A 12,598-nucleotide genomic window follows, 5' to 3' on the forward strand; every position below is an offset into this window, starting at 1 on the left:
ACACTTGTTGTAGTGAAGAGCTATACATATGTCGAAGTGTATTTGTATTGACAAATATTGAAGTGCAGAGCTATACATATGTTGAAGTGGATTTGTATTTTTTTCTTCCCGTGAGCATTGTGGTGCTACACAGAAGCAAGTTCAGAATGGGAAAAAAAAATGCATTTTACGTCGTTATGCTGCTGAATTTTTGAAATTTCTATTTGAATTGTCGTTGCTAAAAATACTTTTGTTGTTTATTGATCATAGTTGATAGATCATGGTTTGTACACCATCTAAACGTGGCAGAATAGGTATCTCTCAAAGTAAGTTCAACTATATTAAGCTATTTGTGGTCTTTTTTTTATTTTTCATCACTATATACTAAGCTAGTTGTGGTCTTATTGTTTTTTGCTTTTAGGGGTAGGATACACATTAAGGTCTGGCACTACAGGACATAGGGCCAATGCACGATCTTCCATTGCTTCTTCTAATGTCCGTCAGAAGGAGGATATATTGGGTGATGTGCATGAAGAAGAGAATATATCGGGTGATGTGCATGAAGAAGAGGAGCTCATAGACATTCATTCTACACAAGGTGGAGTGGTGACCCAAAGCGTGTCTGAAGCAACAACAATTGTTGCTAAACCTGTCGATCATCCTACAGTTTTTGGAAAGGATATTCATGGTTTCATATTGGAGGATATTGTAGAGGGTTTTATTGTAAAGAGAGGTGGGGAACCTCCTCGCATTCCTCTCCAAGATTGATGGAAAATGAATATATTAGAGCAGTCGGTCTAGGCACTGAGGGCTTAGTGAAAAGGTTTAAGATGTTTGCATACAGTGTTCTTGGAGCTCCATTTCTTGTTTCATTTAAGAAGCCTGGCCATGATCAACTGGCCATGATCAACATTATGTTTCCGACTTAGACAAAGAATAATGGGGCCCTATTTGGCAAGAAATTAGCGATGATTTTGATAATTCCCTTCCTCTTGAGTGGGAAGACTTAAGGGGGGAAAATTTTATTGTTTGGGATGGCAATCACCGCTTGAAAACTTGGATGTGCTTGATAAAAACGCATAAGTGATTTGTTTTTTGTTTAATATAAGGTTGTATTGTATTACTCTATGCTGTCTAATTTGCCCTTTTGTTGTTGTAGAATTTCCAATGATAAGGTGGAGACATTTTTCTGTCAAGTGTCAATTTGTCTATGTTGATAGAAGTGCAGAGGGGGAGCTTATGCTAGCTCTGCGCTCTCAAATGAGTAGGCTCATTTTTTTTTTTTAAAGATATTGCTATTACATTGCCGATGTCATTCTCTTGCCATTAATTTAAGGTATTGTGGTTTAGGATTGGTAGAGCCACTATAAGCACAAATTTTGGTCAAAAAATCTTCTTGTTCCAAAAACTAGCCATGGCAAGCAAAGATTCTCTAATGAAATACTTTTGCCAAGATTGGATTTGATGGATAGAGGTAGAGCTTGCTTGTGAGAAGAAGGCATCTAAAGGGAGTTGGTACAATGCTCCTGCTCTTTTATTGGAAATGCTCATGTGGAAGGCATACTTTTTTACCTTAAAGTATACTTTTTTTGTAAGTTCTAAAGCTAGGCATAATTTTGTAAAATCTTACTTTTTTTCCTACTTGCTCTACAAAAGGAAGAGTTTGACATGTCTCTTATCAAAGAGATGCAAGAGATCAATGATCCATCGATTTCAGTTCCAAAAAAGTAAATGGTTGCTCGAGGAAGAGTAGAAAAAATATTCAAAGAAAGGACGTATAAGGTAAACGCTTTCTCTTCTCACCATTCATGTTTGAATTTCTGTCAAATTGTAAGTTGACATTTCATTTGGATTGGATTGATTGGATTTTATTTGATGCAAATGTTGTTGGCCATTGCCAACCTCGCAAATGTCCAAGGGTTCTTCTCTTTGTTATTAACCTCAATTGGATAAGAGAAAAGGACCAGGTGGGCCTTATAAGAGACAAGGTCCACTCTTTGGTAACTTCTAAAATATCACCGGAGAGGTAATAATCCTTGGCCCAAAAATGCACATGAAAACATCAAATGAATCAATGCATTTATGGTATGTTTATTGTTTTCTCTTTAGGAAAAAGTAAATATTGCACTCCTTGATGCATTTTCATATAGATGATGTTACTTCTGAGAGTTATATTAGTGCCATGAAATTTAGAATGTACTTGCTAAAGAATGGTATTGGGGAAGTATCTTGAAGCAATGCTTAAGGATCAAAGGGAAAATGATTGATGAACTGTCGGAGGGCTTTGAAGCATGGTTTCATCATCGGTTGAGGGAGCACATTGATAAATCTTTTATGGAGCTTTGGAGTAAGCTCAACACAAAAGAGTCGGATGCAAAAATTCCCGAGCTCATGGAATCTTTGAGGAGAGTATTATTCAGGTAATACAATTGATATCTTTATGGTTGATATTCTATTTTGCACTTAGAGTTTTTATAATAAATAAGTCATTAGGTAAAGGAGCTTAAAGAAAGTTAAATGCATTTTATGTAGATGGCTAATTCAGCTTTACGATCAAACTTTGTTGGAGAAGTTGCCGATTGTTGTTGAAAATTCAAGGGACCTCTCTTCCGAGGAGTGTATGTATCCACTATGGATGAGAGATCATGGTTTGCTTGCTTGGGAAATTGAGTATTGCCCTTGGTGGCTAGATTACACTCAAGGCACCTACCCACGCGACAAAGGGAACTTATATAAAGGTCATTTTTTGGCATTTATAAAAAGTACAAATTTGTTAAAGTGCTCATACAATTTAGACTATGTTTGTGAGAGAAACATATTTTTTTTACTTTAGAGCACATTCTTGAAAGAAATGAAGAGGGTATTGAGGAGATTGCCTCAGCTTCCAAGAAAGCCACCTATTCAAAAATATTAAACACTAGTACAATCTCCTATAAAGAAACGATAGGAATTTGTTAAATCCAAGAAGCCCAAGAAGTCCCCCAAACAGAACAAAAAAAGGTGCTCAAGGTTCCACAGGTAAACTTACTTCTAAAGATATCTAGGCTCTATCACTTTTTGTCTACTCAACAACTCTTGATGAAATATTTCAAATTATGCAGTGCCTTCTATAGATTATGATGTGACCGTTATTGGAAACATGATAGATGTTTACAAAATTTCTCTCAATGATGAGAAATGGTAAATACATGTGAGAAGAAAGATTGACTATGTGTAGCCTCTGTTGTGAATGTTTGAAATACATGTGTTTGATCGTATACAGGATCTTGGATTTCCTACATTCAACCAATATTGATGTGGAAAAGAGCAATGAAGTGGCCTCTCTTTTATTTGCGGATTTTCCAACAAATTTTAAAGTTGAGAAATTTTTGGAGAACGAGGTATGCATTCTTCAAAACCCCAATGGGCGTTCTATCATAATTTTGGAACTTTAAATAAATTAACAATGCATAATATGTAGGTCCCTCCATAGAATCAATTCTCTCAAAAATTGAGTAAGAAAGTGGTCATAATAGCTTCTAAGTATGTGGCAGACAATGGGTGGTACATCACCTTAAGCTCCACTGATCACTTTGGCATTGTGTCTGGCCATGCCATTGAGATGGGATTCAAAATGATGCACACCATCCTTATCTTGATCCCCGATGGTTATGTGCGAAAGACCATTGAGACTGAGAGAGTAAGTAAAGTTATTTGCTGATTGAAAAAGCATGTTGTAGTTTTATTCAATTAGATCACATTCTAATTGTAATTTGTAGGTGGAAACTCTATTGCTAGGATTGTTTTATCATAAGGGTCACCGTCTACGATCGACAAGATGGAGAGAGCGTGGACAACAACTTTTTTGATGCCTAGTCCGGAATACTGGTGGAGCGTGCTGATGGAGAGTACATTGCAGGACACGCTCTTAGAGGTGCCGTCGAGCGTAGCCTTGACTTTTTTTTGTAAGAAGATATACTTCCTACTATGCCTTGTTAGACTATGTTACATAAAGTAAAAATGCGCATGTTTCTTTTCTTTTTTCAGCTGACTCGTGCGGACATTTACTACGGAACACACCTACATTGTTGATATCTTTTTTGGATGTGGTGGTTTGGGCCATGTTTGGGTTGAGTTGTCTAGACACTGCGTCTGCATAGATAGTGATCCACAAGTCTTTCAACAGCATCTTTCACGCTTCAAGGCTCCATGTGTAAGTGCTATTCCAGCAGTTGATGCAGTAGCGACGAGGAGACCAACTGGCAACAATATGAGCCCGGATCACACTGCCCTTGATTGACATCTACATTGGTATTTTCTATGGTGTTTTCTAGTCTATGATATGTATGGGACCACATGTGACTATGGTGTTTGGGTGCCACTTTTTTTATATGATTGAAGACATGTTGTTGGTGTTGACCGTCCTTATCAATGCAATCATGATTTCATGTTTATTATGCTAGACCAAAGTTAGTTGAGAGCTTTGGATTTACCAAAGTAATATACCAGCACATTCTTTTTTTTGTGTATGTAATTTCTTCTTCCCATGAGCATTGTGCTGCTACACGGAAGCAAGTATGGAATGGGGATTTTTTTTGTTTGAATTTTCACGCCGTTATGCTGCTGAAATTTTGATAGCTTGTCAATATAATCATGTTTTTTTATCATGTTTAGAAACGTAATCACGGTTTCATGTATACATAGCTAAACGAAAGTTAAGTAAGATTTTACGAAAGCAAGTATGGAATGGGGATTTTTTTGTTTGAATTTTCACACCGTTATGATGCCGAAATTTTGATAGTTTGTCAATATAATCATGCTTTTTGGTGTTGATCATGTTTTGAAACGTAATCATGGTTTCATGTATACAAAGCTAAATGACAATTAGGCAAGCTTTCACGGAAGCAAGTATGGAATGGGAATTTTTTTTTTTGCATTTTCACGCCGTTATGTTGCCAAAATTTTGATAGCTTGTTAATATAATCATGCTTTTTGGCGTTGATCATGTTTGGAAACATAGTCATGGTTTCACGTACAACAAAACAAAAGCTAGGCAAGCTTTGGATTGGTGTGCACAATGATATACCAACATATATTTTTTTGCGTATGTATTTTCTTCTTCCCGTGAGCATTGGGCTGTTGCACGGAAGCAAGTAAGGTCTTATTTGCTTTAAAAAGTCTATATGATTTTTGTCTCTAATGTGTGTGCTGCAAAAAAAAATTATTTACATTGTCGGTCTAAGAATATATTTATTTATTTATTTATTTATTTATTTATTTATTTATTTATTTATCTATTTATCTATTTATCTATTTATTTATTTATCTATTTATTTATTTATTTATTTATTTATTTATTTATTTATTTATTTATCTATTTATCTATTTATCTATTTATCTATTTATTTATTTATCTATTTATTTATTTATTTATTTATTTATTTATTTATTTATTTATTTATCTATTTATTTATATGTATGTGTTTATGTATGTAAACAGTTCTTCAACTCGGGAAAGAGGTTTTGAGTATTGGTTTATATATTTATTTATTTATTTATGTATTTATTTATTTATTTATTTATTTATATGTGTGTGTTTATGTACGTAAGCAGTTCTTCAACTCGGTAAAGTGTTTTTAAGTACTACTTTATCTGCAAGAGTCTATATGTGTATCATTACTTTGAGGTCCCTTTCCAAAGTCTAGGAAAAACAAGTGCAAGTACAACCATCAACATGTTTTAGATTCCTACTTTCAAATTGGCTTATTAGAATTCATCCTTTCTTTTTGGTATGAACATTGTGCAACAACACCTACATCGATAGAAAACAACATTCTACTAAAAGTAGGATAAATACTAAATACATGCTCATCACCAATATAACCTTTCCCTAGATGGATATGGTTACCTTCCCCATCAATTCCTTGAAATATATAGAAAACTGACATAGATTTGCACAATATATAGTACATTACGTCGTGGATTTCAAAAAGCTTGTAGTTGCATTTGGCGGTCCAGTTTAGCTAGAAGATATCAACAATACCCTAAGCCATGAAAGATCTTGAATGTGTGTTAGTAGACCAAGCCAAATAAAAGGCTCAGTACTTCAATAATATTAAGTCCTAAAAGATACAATCTTAATCAACTCTTGCGATCTCCTCTATCTAAAAAAGTAAAACATTTAGATTTGGAATTCATAAAATACAAAGTAATGAATAACACAATGTTGTGCACATGATCACCTACCTCAATGCCACCTTAGAGAGTGTACATATGAGAGAGCTCCATGCTTATATAAACTCGAAAAATCATCACCTTTAGTCAAAAAACACGATATGATTAACTCGCAAATAAAATTAATCCTGGATGCAGTAGCAACAGGGAAAGAAATGTACAGGTTTTTAATGGTTTTGAGGTTACAATCAAGCCAAGGTTGCTTAAGAGAATCAACACAAAATAGATTTTATTATAGAGTGGGGAGCTTTTGCATCTACATTTATGAATTTTCGATCAAAAAATGGACCATCATCATTCAATTTCACAGCATACAAAACATTTGAACGTTATTTGCAAGATTTTATGAGAGTTTTTGTGGATAATTTTTCAGTATTTAGTAGGAAGAATTTTCATCTGCATCATCTGAAGTTGTGTTTTGAAAGGTGTAGGCAGTTCAGAATGTGCCTTAACCCTTTCAAGAGTGTGATTGTTGTCAAAAGTGGAGTCCTTTTGGGTCATTTTGTATCCCAAGAGGGAATGTCTATTGATGAGAAGAAAATTCAAGTTATTAAAGTAGCTCAAGCTCCATAGAATGTAAAGAAAGTCAGCAGGTTTGTTGGTCATGTTAAATGGCATACTAGGTACATCAGATATTCAGCGAATGTTTGCATGTCTCTTACTCATTTGACAAAGAAGAATGTGCCCTTTGTTTGGGTTAAACCTTAGGAGAAATCATTTCAAATGCTGAAGAAAATGTTATCAATAGAGCCAATATTAAAACCTCTAGATTGGAAATTACCTTTCCTATTTTTGTTGATGCATCACATATGGCTATAGGAGTTGTTCTCATGCACGAAAGAGTCAAGGGATGGTTCACACCTGTGTACTATGCAAGTAGAGTGTTCACACCAACTGAAAGGAATTATGTTGCAAGTGAAAGAGAAGATCTTGAGAGGTCTATGATTTAAACAAATTCGGGAATTATTTGTAGAGCGGCAGGGTGGTTTTTCATGTTGACCACCACGCATTTTTGTATCTTATTAAGAAGCCATTGCCAATAGGAAGATTAGCTAGATGGATGTTGCTGTTATAGGATTTTGATTTTGTGATTGTTCACACTCCAGGTAAAGAGCGTGCTATTGTAGATTACTTAAGCAGAATTGAAACTAGAGAAGAGCCAACATGTGTTGATGATGATCTCCCTGATGTTGAGTTGTTTGAGGTCCAACATGCAATGTCTGAGTCATGGTTTCACCAGTTGCTAATATTCTTGACAGATGGCACAATTTCAATAGGTTTTATAGGATCAAATAAGAATTTTTTCCCTTAAAAGTAGACCCTTTTTTGTTATAGCAAGAGCTTTATATAGAAAGGGGATTGATCAAGTAATCGAAAGATGTTTTTTAGATTTTGAGCAGAAAGATGTATTGCAAGAAGCTCATTTAGGAGCAGCGTAGGAGGACACTTTTTAGATGACATAACATGTAAAAAGATATTATGTCTATGAACTATTGTGCAGTTCTAGATGTGTGCTGAAACTCTCTAATTGCAGGCTTGCTTCCATCATGATGACAAGTCTGAATCCACTACTCAAGGTGACCTCCATTCCAAAGCTTGAAGATCAACAGGGGCCTTTTGCTATAACGAACAAGAGCACAGGGAAATATCATGCCACGATGTTGGACAGTAGTAGTTCTTTCTTCCTCTAGCACTGTTTGTAAAGTCAGCTTGCTTCTTATCTGGTCCTTGTAGATCTCCGCCGCATATACAGGATCTTTGAAGAGGGGATGGGCCATTAAATCATGTTTCCCATTTTCAAAACACCCTCCACCTAATTGGGGTGCTTGCTGGTGAAAGGTAGAATGGTTCCGTGGTAAGTGTAGGGCAAGAGGATGTGTAGTATGATCCAGGTGTACATCTGAGGACTCAGCACCTGAAGGAGGAGGCACATCCTCCTCTATCCTAGGACATTTAGAAGAGCCCTCATCCCTATTCTTGCTCTTCAATTCTGAATATAGCTGTGACACAAGCTGCATTCGCTCTCTAATGCCAGATGTGGCTTTGATTTTTGGATGAACCATACTCTCGAAGATTCTAGTGACTTGGCCCAATAATTGCTTTATTGTGTTGTGCATAGCTCCATTAGTGTGCAGAGCTAGGTCAAATGAAACAGGGAATGCACTGCACAACTTCAGTCAGCACTGCTCCACAAGTTCAATCACAAAGTCATTGAACTTTGCCTGAAGTGGATGAAATTCCCGACACAAATGATCGTATGAAGCTCCATGAAGAGATAAAATAAGAGCATCACAAATGATTTTGCGGCGTTGATGCGATAACTTTGTCTCTACCATGGCTGAAGCCTGAAAATGCACGTAGGAATAAAATAAGATAGATTTAGAATAGATATAACTTTGACTTATATGATTGCAAATAGAAAAATATAAAAACATTCATAAACAACAACAACCAACAACGAAAGATCTAAAACTACATAACCCCTCCCTGCAGTACCACGCGGTGGTCAGCAACAGCTAGAGACTAAGAATCTATTAAAACTAATCTCATTGCAGTGCAACGTGGTAGTCATCAGCAACCAGCATACGAAGGATTTAAAATACCTAAACCCTCCTTGCAGTGCAATGCGGTGATCAGCAAACAGCTAGAGACGAGAAATCTATTAAACCCAATCAACATGCAGTGCGACATAGTGGTCAGCAACAACCAAGAACAAAAGATTTAAAATATATAACCCATCCCTGCAGTGTGTTACGGTGTTCAACAAACAGTCAAAGACGAGCAATTTATTAAATCCAATCAACCTGCACTGCGACGTTGTGGTCAGCAACAGCCAGGAACGAAGGATTTAAATACATAACCCCTCCTTGCAGTACAACATTGTGGTCAGCAACAGCCAAAGACGAAGAATTTATTTAATCCAATCAACCTGCAGTGCGACGCGGTGGTTAGCAACATCCAGGAACGAAGAATTTAAAATACCTAACCTCTCCTTGTAGTGCGACGGATGGTCAACAACAACTAGAGACGGAGAATCTATTAAATCCAATCTTCCTGCAATGCGACACGATGGTCAGCAACAGCCAAGAACGAAAGATTTAAAATTCCTAACCCCTCCCTGCAGTGTGACATGATGGTCAGCAACACTCAGAGACGAGAAATCTATTAAACCCAATCTTCTTGCAGTGCGACGCGATGGTCAGCAACAACAACTAGGAACAAAGGATGTAAGATTGCTAACCCCTCCCTACAGTGCGACGCGGTGGTCAGCAACAACCAGAGACGGAGAATCTAATTGCACATCCTAAGTTACTCCCTGCAATGTGACACGGAGGTCAGCAGCAGTCGAGGACGAAGCGTCTAAAGTATAAACCCCCCTTGCAGTGTGTCCTGAGAATCAATGCAACCAAGGATGGGTGTTTAAACTCTCTCTCTCTTTGCAGTGTGACACGGGGGTCAACACAGCCAAAGAGAGGGCCCTAACCTGCAAACTGACACTAAGGTGTGAGCAATGGTCCACAACAACATCGCTAGTAAATACACAGTCATAGGAAAAAAACCAAAAAAAAAAAAGCAAAAGTGATTACATGTGGCTACTTGCTCTCTCTATGTGTCTCTATCACAACCGTCACTATCGCGACAGTTCAAACGAACTATCACGGAGCTTTTTTTTATAGAGAAAAACGTGTTTCAATCAAAATACATTTTATTCGAATATACGTGTTCACAGTGTATAATACCGAATTATAAGTAGAATTTTTGTTATACAGATGTATAAATGCAACTTAGCTAAAGAATAGGCTCAAACTCAATGTGTTGAACGAAAGGATTGGTACTACTAGATAGCCATGGACTCCATTTGGTGGCCCTTAAGCTTTATTCCCCCCTCCCCGAAAAGGATTATCCTACTATTGCTAAATTGATCAAGAAATGCAGACTTGTGGAATTGATATAATCCAAAACACATTTATCCATAGGAGAGTTAGCCTTAAAATTTGAACCCTTTCCCTAGGAATGGAGCCGATTCTTGAAAGATTGTAGTGCCTACTAAGTGAGCTCCACTAAGCTAAGAGTCCCCCAAGATATTCTAGCTTCACTTGGGTGGGGGGATTCAAGCTCTGCCAACCACCTGGCTCGCCTAGCCTTCACACTATCTCGCACGGGCAGCTTCAAATGGGATCTACGGTTGAGGTGATTCGGACCGTCAGTTGCACATTTGTAAATTCGGGACATTTGGTAAATTTGGGAAGAAATGTAAATTCGGGTAGGCTTGTAAATTAGGGCAGCCCACATCCCATGCCTTGAATCCGCGACCTCCCCAGTGCGAGCCATGTCCACTAACCACTACGCCTGCATGCATTCGTTGAAATATAGGGGATTCGAGTATGTCATATTGTAAATGTGGGCCGATTAGTAAATTCAAGACAAATTCGTAAATTCGGACAACCTAGTAAATACGGGGCAATTGTCGAATCTGACGGTCCAGGATTGACGCCCCCCGCGTTTTCCTCCTCCACCATTGATCCCATTTGAGCATGTCCGTGTGATATAGTGATGAGGCCTAGTTCTACCTCTTGGTGCCTCTTCAAAAACTCAATTCGAAGTGGTAGGTGAAGTACTCTAGAGCTCATTCGAACAGATCTGGACCCCCATAATCACCCCCAAGAAATATGTGCTTCTCTAGTTGATCCTACATCAAGTTGTTTGGACATGGCAAAGGCTCAGCTCAATACAGGGATTTGTTGTCGGGTGCAATAAAGAACTGGAAACCCTCCCTCATCTATTTATTAATTGCTGGTTTAATAATGCTATCTTTGCACTATTATTTAGAGTTTCAAATAAATCATTTAGGAGACCAAGTAGGAATACTCACTAAAGCATGGAACACATGGGTATCCTACATGTCTAGAGGAAGTAATCACTTTCTTTATATCCATCTTAAAATATTGGAGCACCAAGTGATCACTTCTTCATTTAAAATGCCCACCTAGTATGATGTCTTGAAAGCCAGATTGCAAACAAGAACTTCAACCATTAATGGCTTTAAGGATAGATTGATTTCTAGGCCATTCAAGAATTCTATCAGCACTACCATCCAGTTGATTTGCAAAAGGCCCTCTTTTCTCTAATTTATCTACAAAAAAAACTCCTCCTGATCCAACTATTGATTTACCACATTTGGGATTTTCACTACAAAAGCCCTTGACGAAACCACCTCCTTCTGACATGAATCTGAACTAAGATTTGTTCCTTGTGGTGATGGCATTAAAACTTAATTCTTGTGGTGATGACATCGCCGAAGTCTTTCAATGCAGACGACAATGTTGGAGGGGGCTAGGAGTAACATTGCATTGCTCATACATAAAAGCGTGCTGCCTACGCATGTCCAAGAATTTAATAGCACTATCATGGTCCTCTTTTTGAAAGTTCTAGTATTGAGGAATGAATTGCAAATCGAAAAATGTTTGATTGATATTTTCCTTTCATGTATAGCTTCTACGAGTTCTTGTATTATGTCTTTCAAGGTTCACTGGTCACTTTTTTGGTCTTCTTACATGTTGCTCACTCCTTTTTAGTTTTATTTGAAATATTTTATCAACACCTAGAAGATGCCTTAGGAATAATACACCTTTCTTGGCCTCAATTTTATAAACCTCTTTCATAAGCATCCCTCACATTCAAGAGCTAAGAGGCCTATTAATGAGGATGAATGCTTCCTTTAAAAAAATAAAAACATTTGGTGTCTAGTTCAATTTCAACATGAATGGACTAAATATCATATGAAAACTCGTCCCGATTGAGTTTGCATTCTTAGCATCTTATTTCAGTGTAGCCATCTCCTCGATACTTGATCTCCATTGATAGATAGGGACACCGCAGATGTAGGAAACAATTTGCAAGACTAACTCACAATTGCACAAAGTGCTGATTGGATATGCCAATCTGAAACAATCTAAGGTCCATGGACATCCAAGCAGTTTACCTAAGTACAGACCCTACAACAGGATTTGAAGCCCATCTGCCCTTCTTAATGCAATATGCCCTTCTAATATAGGGAGGAAGTAATATATGCCCTTCTAATATAGGGAGGAGTACTACTTCCCATTGCCCACCTTCTGAAATGATAGGGAGCCCTTCAAATCCTAACACTGTTGACAATGACGATGACAATAACAGTAACCGACCTACCAAAGCTTACATGGAAGTACCAAATTTGGTATTTTGTACATAGCGGTCGTATGCGGTACCTGGGCAGTACCTACTACATTTTGTATGCAGTACTAATACCTATTAGTTGTGGTCATATGCAGTACCTATTTTAGTTGTTGTGGTCATATGCAGTATTGGTATGCACAGAAGCTGTCCTAAACTGAAAATGCAAGTGATGAGAGCAGGGAAGGGCTGT

General features: G+C 37.4%; 1 protein-coding gene across 1 annotated transcript; it reads left to right on the forward strand.

The window, feature by feature from the left end:
• The first annotated feature begins 249 nt into the window (after positions 1-249).
• On the forward strand, positions 250-907 carry LOC147450861 (uncharacterized). The gene is made up of 2 exons (XM_086520822.1): positions 250-305; positions 401-907. The coding sequence occupies exons 1-2, from the start codon at positions 260-262 to the stop codon at positions 745-747; spliced, it is 393 nt and encodes a 130-aa protein (XP_086376948.1). The 5' UTR covers positions 250-259; the 3' UTR covers positions 748-907.
• The last annotated feature ends 11,691 nt before the right edge of the window (positions 908-12,598 follow it).

Source organism: Adiantum capillus-veneris, chromosome 9 (assembly GCF_014529385.1).
Source record: "Adiantum capillus-veneris isolate H3 chromosome 9, ASM1452938v2, whole genome shotgun sequence".
Classification (NCBI taxonomy): domain Eukaryota; kingdom Viridiplantae; phylum Streptophyta; class Polypodiopsida; order Polypodiales; family Pteridaceae; genus Adiantum; species Adiantum capillus-veneris.